Source organism: Salvelinus fontinalis, chromosome 33, assembly GCF_029448725.1.
Source record: "Salvelinus fontinalis isolate EN_2023a chromosome 33, ASM2944872v1, whole genome shotgun sequence".
In the NCBI taxonomy this organism is placed as follows: domain Eukaryota; kingdom Metazoa; phylum Chordata; class Actinopteri; order Salmoniformes; family Salmonidae; genus Salvelinus; species Salvelinus fontinalis.
The window spans coordinates 8,249,204-8,257,500 of NC_074697.1; the positions used below are offsets into that span (position 1 = coordinate 8,249,204).

Genomic DNA, 8,297 nt, shown 5'->3' on the forward strand with positions numbered 1-8,297 from the left:
AGGAGAGCGGTATTATAAGGGTTCTAGAAGGCTCCTCCAATAAGCTCAAGTCAAGGTTCTACCATCTTGCTTTCAACTTCTCAAAGATCCTGAAGGACAGATCGGAAGGAGATACATTTTCAGTTTGGCATTGAGCCGCCGTACTGTCTGAGTGATCTAACCCGGAGCTACCACTGCCCTATCCAGCACACACACACACACACACACACACACACACACACACACACACACACACACACACACACACACAGGCTTTATCCAGCATTAGCAGCGGCACGGACCGATAAAGCTTTATTCAAATGCCAGAAGATTATTTAACCAAATACAATCTTACTACAGTGAGCAAATAGTCCACTTAAACACACATTTAAACACACGACACACCTTTCTCAAACTGCACCTACGTAGACACACACAACCAGTAAAGATACTCCAAGACATGTTCATTTAAATAGAGTGGACAGTCCCACTGCAGCATGTTTCCCACTGACGTCAAGGGACACTATGCTGCAGGTCTGTTCTCTTCTGATTCTCCCTGTAGAGCGTCGTACAACCAGTTGGCTATCCACTGAGACTTCCACTGAGACTTCCACTGAGACTTCCACTGAGACTTCCACTGAGACTTCCAATAGGACTTCAGGGACATTCGGACATGTTGCTGACCCTCATCTGGTTTCTTCAGATTTACAAACACTGAGGGGGAAGTGCAGGGCTGTCCAAGACTCCAACCCTGTTCCTGGAGAGCTACCCTCCTGTAGGTTCTCTCTCCAACCCTGTTCCTGGAGAGCTACCCTCCTGTAGGTTCTCTCTCCAACCCTGTTCCTGGAGACATACCCTCCTGTAGGTTCTCTCCAACCCTGTTCCTGGAGAGCTACCCTCCTGTAGGTTCTCTCTCCAACCCTGTTCCTGGAGACATACCGTCCTGTAAGTTCTCTCTCCAACCCTGTTCCTGGAGAGCTACCCTCCTGTAGGTTCTCTCTCCAACCCTGTTCCTGGAGACATACCCTCCTGTAGGTTCTCTCCAACCCTGTTCCTGGAGAGCTACCCTCCTGTAGGTTCTCTCTCCAACCCTGTTCCTGGAGACATACCGTCCTGTAAGTTCTCTCTCCAACCCTGTTCCTGGAGACATACCGTCCTGTAAGTTCTCTCTCCAACCCTGTTCCTGGAGACATACCGTCCTGTAAGTTCTCTCTCCAACCCTGTTCCTGGAGAGCTACCCTCCTGTAGGTTCTCTCTCCAACCCTGTTCCTGGAGAGCTACACTCCTGTAAGTTCTCTCTCCAACCCTGTTCATGGAGACATACCGTCCTGTAAGTTCTCTCTCCAACCCTGTTCCTGGAGACATACCGTCCTGTAAGTTCTCTCTCCAACCCTGTTCCTGGAGACATACCGTCCTGTAAGTTCTCTCTCCAACCCTGTTCCTGGAGACATACCGTCCTGTAAGTTCTCTCTCCAACCCTGTTCCTGGAGACATACCGTCCTGTAAGTTCTCTCTAACCCTGTTCCTGGAGACATACCGTCCTGTAGCTCTCCAGGAACAGGGTTGGAGAGCCCTGAGGAAGACGGTATAGTACAGGTTTGTGTACCAGGAAACTCTCTCCCTGCACATGTTTATACTTACAGCATGTTTGACAGAGTAGTTCATGATGATGTAATCACTGCCAGTGGGCAGCCAAGAGCGCAGTGTGATGACGTCACGGTTCCTCAGCGGCTTGGGACACTTCCCTAGACACAGACGAGGAGGAGCCTCATTAACACATTAACGTGTGTGTGTGTGTGTGTGTGTGTGTGTGTGTGTGTGTGTGTGTGTGTGTGTGTCGTACAGGAGTAGTAGCCCACATCTGCGTTAACAGTGAGTTTTCCGATGTCGAAGGTTTCGATGACGTTTGCGTCCCATTTCCTCCGGTACTCGATGTCATGGAGAACATCATACATGGTCTCAGCTGGCACGTCCTTACACGCCATCCGACACTGCAGGAGAGACACACACATTCAATAAATAGTCAACACACACACACACACCTACCTACCGTTATTTGGGGAGGGGGCAGTTTAATAGTAAAACCTTGGGCACAACGTCAGGCTGTTAAAAAGTGAGAGCACACACACCAGTGGCCTGCAAAACTGCCCTAGAGTAACGCCATCTCCATGGTTACCTCAGCCAGGGGAAGACTCCACACCACAAACACACAGACAGAAGATAGGGGAGTGGGGGGAGGGGAGAAAGCCATAGAGTGCACTACTTTTAAACCCAGCTACATGGGGATAACCCGGACCAAAAGTTGTGCACTATCTATCAACAGCCTTGTGGGTCGAGCACGCAGATCTATAGTCTAGCCTTAAAACTATCTATCAACAGCCTTGTGGGTTGAGCACGCAGATCTATAGTCTAACCTTAAAACTATCTATCAACAGCCTTGTGGGTTGAGCACGCAGATCTATAGTCTAACCTTAAAACTATCTATCAACAGCCTTGTGGGTCGAGCAAGCAGATCTATAGTCTAGCCTTAAAACTATCTATCAACAGCCTTGTGGGTCGAGCAAGCAGATCTATAGTCTAGCCTTAAAACTATCTATCAACAGCCTTGTGGGTCGAGCACGCAGATCTATAGTCTAACCTTAAAACTATCTATCAACAGCCTTGTGGGTCGAGCAAGCAGATCTATAGTCTAGCCTTAAAACTATCTATCAACAGCCTTGTGGGTCGAGCACGCAGATCTATAGTTTAACCTTAAAACTATCTATCAACAGCCTTGTGGGTCTGTGTTTGGAGGAATGGTGTGTGTGTGTGTCTATAGTCTAGCCTTAAACTATCTATCAACAGCCTTGTGGGTCGAGCAAGCAGATCTATAGTCTAACCTTAAAACTATCTATCAACAGCCTTGTGGGTCTGTGTTTGGAGGAATGGTGTGTGTGTGTGTCTATAGTCTAGCCTTAAACTATCTATCATCAGCCTTGTGGGTTGAGCAAGCAGATCTATAGTCTAACCTTAAAACTATCTATCAGTGTGTGTGTGTGTGTGTTAGTGTGTGTGTGTGTGTGTGCGTGCGTGCGTGCGTGCGTGCGTGCGTGCGTGCGTGCGTGCGTGTTGTACTAAGGACTTAAAAGTCACAATGGAGCTGAGAGAATAATGGAGTGATTGTGTCCGCAGGGCAGATTGAAACAGGAGAGGATAAAAGAGAGGGAGGGAGAAGACGTCACTGTAATTCTATTGAAGTGCTTCAGTATCCTCCTCTATGATGAGGACAGGAGAGACACATGCCTACTGTTTGCTGATGATCTGGTGCTTCTGTCCCCAACCAGAAGGGCCTACAGCCACACCTACATCTTCTGCACAGATTATGCCAGACCTGGGCCCTGACAGACCTGGGCCCTGACAGACCTGGGCCCTGAGAGTAAATCTCAGTACGACCAAAATAATGGTGTTCCAAAAAAGGTCCAGTCGCCAGGACCACGAATACAAATTCTATCTAGACACCGTTGCCCTAGAGCACACAAAAAACTATACATACCTCGGCCTAAACATCAGCGCCACTGGTAACTTCCACAAAGCTGTGAACGATCTGAGCGACAAGGCAAGAAGGGCCTTCTTCAACCACCTAAAAATAAGCGATTCCCAAACCTTCCATAACAAAGCCATCACCTACAGAGAGATGAACCTGGAGAAGAGTCCCCTAAGCAAGCTGGTCCTGGGGCTCTGTTCACAAACACAAACAGACCCCACAGAGCCCCAGGACAGCAACAGCAACATAATTAGACCCAAGAAAAATCATGAGAAAACAAAAAAGATAATTACTTAATACATTGGAAAGAATTAAACAAAAAAAACTGAGCAAAATAAAATGCTATTGGCCCCTAAACAGAGAGTACACAGTGGCAGAAAACCTGACCACTGTGACTGACCCAAACTTAAGGAAAGCTTTGTCTATGTACAGACTCAGTGAGTATGGCCTTGCTCAGTGACCATATTAGAGACACATATTTCCCTCAGATTACACAGACCCACAAAGAATTCGAAAACAAATCCAATTTGGGTGAAATACCACAGTGTGCCATCACAGCAGCAAGATTTGTGACCTGTTGCCACAAGAAAAGGGAAACCAGTGAAGAACAAACACCATTGTAAATACAACCCATATTTATTTATTTTCCCTTTTGTACTTTAACTCTTTGCACATCGTTACAACACTGTATAAAGACATAATGACATTTGCAATGTCTCTATTCCTTTGGAACTTTTGTGATGTTTACTGTTCATTTCTGAACAGTTTATTTCACTTTAGTTTATTATCTATTTCACTTGCTTGGGCAATATTAACATATGTTGCCCATGCCAATAAAGCCCCTTAAACTGAATTGAGCGAGAGAGAGAGAGAGAGACATGGAGAATGGTGTTTGTGAACCGTCAATTGAAACCCCATGAGTGAGAGATCACGTTTGACAGAACAGTTGTACGTGTGATCATGGTTGACAGAGTCCTGTGGGCCAGACACTGCATGCTCACAGTCACATGATACACGACCTCTAACCTGATACACACACACCCTCCCCCCTGCATCAGACTGCACTACAGTCAGCTGCTGTGTTTAATCCAACATTCCTCCTTGTCCCTGTCTACTCCCCTCCTAGGCCTGTCAAAGCTCATCTGTTCTGCTGGACACGGGTAGAGAAATGTGGAAGAGAAGGATGAGAGGGGATGAGTGTGTATCTGTATACCATCAGTGAGTAGGGATTCCCTCAGTCCTCAGGGTGTGTGTGGGCTGGGGAAAGACCAAACAGTACACAGCAGTCTGACAGATTGTCAAGCCACCCACATATGACACACACACCGTCCACATATACATACAGAATGATAGCTCTGCTGCCTCTGTGTGTGTGTGTGTGTGTGTGTGTGTGTGTGTGTGTGTGTGTGTGTGTGTGTGTGTGTGTGTGTGTGTGTGTGTGTGTGTGTGTGTGTGTGTGTGTGTGTGTGTGTGTATAATGCTGATGATATGGCTGACTAATGGTTACTGGCTGATAGATTATTGATGATAATGATGCTGATAATAATAATATATGGATAATAAAGATCCTCTCTCCGGGTTTCAATGCCTCTGCACTTTACATGTCACTGCTCTTCACTGTTATAGACCTTCAGGGAGAACACTACGACGGCCCCCTCAGGGAGAACACTACGACGGCCCCCTCAGGGAGAACACTACGACGGCCCCCTCAGGGAGAACACTACGACGGCCCCCTCAGGGAGAACACTACGACGGCCCCCTCAGGGGGAACACTACGACGGCCCCCTCAGGGGGAACACTACGACGGCCCCCTCAGGGGGAACACTACGACGGCCCCCTCAGGGGGAACACTACGACGGCCCCCTCAGGGGGAACACTACGACGGCCCCCTCAGGGAGAACACTACGACGGCCCCCTCAGGGAGAACACTACGACGGCCCCCTCAGGGAGAACACTACGACGGCCCCCTCAGGGAGAACACTACGACGGCCCCCTCAGGGAGAACACTACGACGGCCCCCTCAGGGAGAACACTACGACGGCCCCCTCAGGGGGAACACTACGACGGCCCCCTCAGGGGGAACACTACGACGGCCCCCTCAGGGGGAACACACTACGACGGCCCCCTCAGGGGGAACACTACGACGGCCCCCTCAGGGGGAACACTACGACGGCCCCCTCAGGGGGAACACTACGACGGCCCCCTCAGGGGGAACACTACGACGGCCCCCTCAGGGAGAACACTACGACGGCCCCCTCAGGGAGAACACTACGACGGCCCCCTCAGGGAGAACACTACGACGGCCCCCTCAGGGAGAACACTACGACGGCCCCCTCAGGGAGAACACTACGACGGCCCCCTCAGGGAGAACACTACGACGGCCCCCTCAGGGAGAACACTACGACGGCCCCCTCAGGGAGAACACTACGACGGCCCCCTCAGGGAGAACACTACGACGGCCCCCTCAGGGAGAACACTACGACGGCCCCCTCAGGGAGAACACTACGACGGCCCCCTCAGGGAGAACACTACGACAGCCCCCTCAGGGAGAACACTACGACAGCCCCCTCAGGGAGAACACTACGACAGCCCCCTCAGGGAGAACACTACGACAGCCCCCTCAGGGGGAACACTACGACAGACTGGATATCACACTCACACACTTTCCACATGTATCAGCTGGGAGAGCATCTGTGCTTTTATCCAAATCTAGAAATAGAAGAACAGGATCATAGCATCACTGCCTCCTGAGCACACACACACACAAACAGAGAGACACACACACACACACACAAACAGAGAGACACACACACACACAAACAGAGAGACACACACAAGGATGTAATGGTTTGAGGGCTACTCCCATCAATTTTTACATTTACATTTAAGTCATTTAGCAGACGCTCTTATCCAGAGCGACTTTGTATCCTGCTCTCTCGTTAACTGAGCAAAAACACAAAACATACAGTCTCACACCTTTATCCCCAATGGCTATGAGTGCAGAGAGAGACAAGGCCTCTCCTTAAGCACACATTACACACTCTGTGACAGTACGCACTCTGTGGCAGTACGCACTCTGTGGCAGTACGCACTCTGTGGCAGTACGCACTCTGTGGCAGTACGCACTCTGTGGCAGTACGCACTCTGTGGCAGTACGCACTCTGTGGCAGTACGCACTCTGTGGCAGTACGCAAATCAGGCAAACGGACACTTAAGAGACAGATAGATGACAAATAGATGACAGACAGATGACAGCTAACATAACAGGTTGACTGCCTACCTCCCATATGTTTCCTTCTCTATGACCACCAGGTGACAAAACTGACGGTCATGTCTGTCAAATGTAATGTGTCAGTTAATGTACCTGCACTCACAGGTTGCAGAGCAGGAATCTCTGTGGGAAACAGAACAAGACTTCCACCTGCAGCTTCTTACATCACACATAACTGGTCTCACACACACACACACACACACACACACACACACACACACACACACACACACACACACACACACACACACACACACACACACACACACACACACACACACACACACACACACACCTGAGTTTACAGTAGCCTGCTCCAACAGTGTGACGTCAGAGCTGATTAATCATGTGTACAGTACACACATTTCCTCTCCCCATCTCCCTCCCTCAAACAACTCCATGTGATAACACCTGTTTGTCCGCTATCCTGCCACAGACCCGGATACATACAGCACACACCTGACCCTGGCCCCGGTCCAAAACTTTAACAATCTACATGTCCTTTTTCCCTGTAAATACCACTTCCTTGTCCTCCTCTGAGTAATATTATGAAAGGGTTTCAGTTTAGGACATTATGACTTGTGCTATGGGACTGTGTGACTGAGGTAACCCATATGGTGTCCTCTATTCCTCACATTTTCCATTCACCTGAGTACCGGCCTGCCCTGTTCTCACCTTGATCTTGTGGAGTGACTTCTCCTCGTCTCCTCCTATAGTCTGGGTCCACACAGTCATGTCCGGCTTATTGTAGGTCAGACTCCAGCCCTCCTCACTCCCGCACTCCTCCTTGAAGCTGCTGAATGCCCGGTCATCCGGGATCAACACCGACATAATATTTTACCGGGTAGCGCGAGCTCGCTCTTCTGCAGTTCACTGGGAAGAACAACGATGGGACCAAACCGAGGTAGGGAAACTCCCGATGGCGGAGAGACCCGAAGCAGACTGGGACGAACCGGCGCCGGTGAGGAGTGACTGAGCTAAACGACGTAACGTTACACCTCTATCCTCTGAGTGAATTATTCCTATAATGTGATTTCTTTATCACACACACTGAGCACGCAATCCGCGTATTGTGATTATGTGTGCTTAGAAAGGAGAGTTGCTGAACAAACACGAAGAACGCACAAAAACACGGGTATAAAAATAAGAAAATCTACAGTTTTCATAGAAACTATATAAACACATGAGTGGAAGCTTTCCGGCGTTTATCTTATAACATTATTGACCTTCTGGCGTGAATCAATTTCAGTTCAATATGGTCCACAGTAGCTATTTAAGTGAGACATATGTGTCCGCTGTCTCACCACGACTCCACTAGAGATGAAAGGCTAACAAGTCGGATGGTTTTGATCAATTGTTGCGCGTTTACATTTCCGTTCCCCTGCGTCGCTGTGTGCCCACCTATGGTCACTCGACGTCGTCGGGGGTTGATGGTGCAGTGTGACGAATAGAGGAAAGCGTTTGAGACACACAGAGAAGCAAAGAAAGATTGACAACCGCCCACTCGGCTACGTGCACACTCGG

The 8,297-nt window shown here is 49.2% G+C and overlaps 1 protein-coding gene across 1 annotated transcript in view; it reads right to left on the reverse strand.

Annotated features, from left to right (window-relative positions):
• The window catches only part of LOC129831707 (START domain-containing protein 10-like), a 45,591-nt gene extending 37,294 nt beyond the window's left edge, over positions 1-8,297 (reverse strand). Inside the window, exons 1-3 of the mRNA XM_055895089.1 lie at positions 7,449-8,297; positions 1,823-1,970; positions 1,621-1,724 (exon numbers count right to left, since the gene is read on the reverse strand). Coding sequence (XP_055751064.1) covers positions 1,621-1,724; positions 1,823-1,970; positions 7,449-7,604 — 408 coding nt within the window. The 5' untranslated portion in view covers positions 7,605-8,297. The remainder of the gene's footprint in view (positions 1-1,620; positions 1,725-1,822; positions 1,971-7,448) is intronic.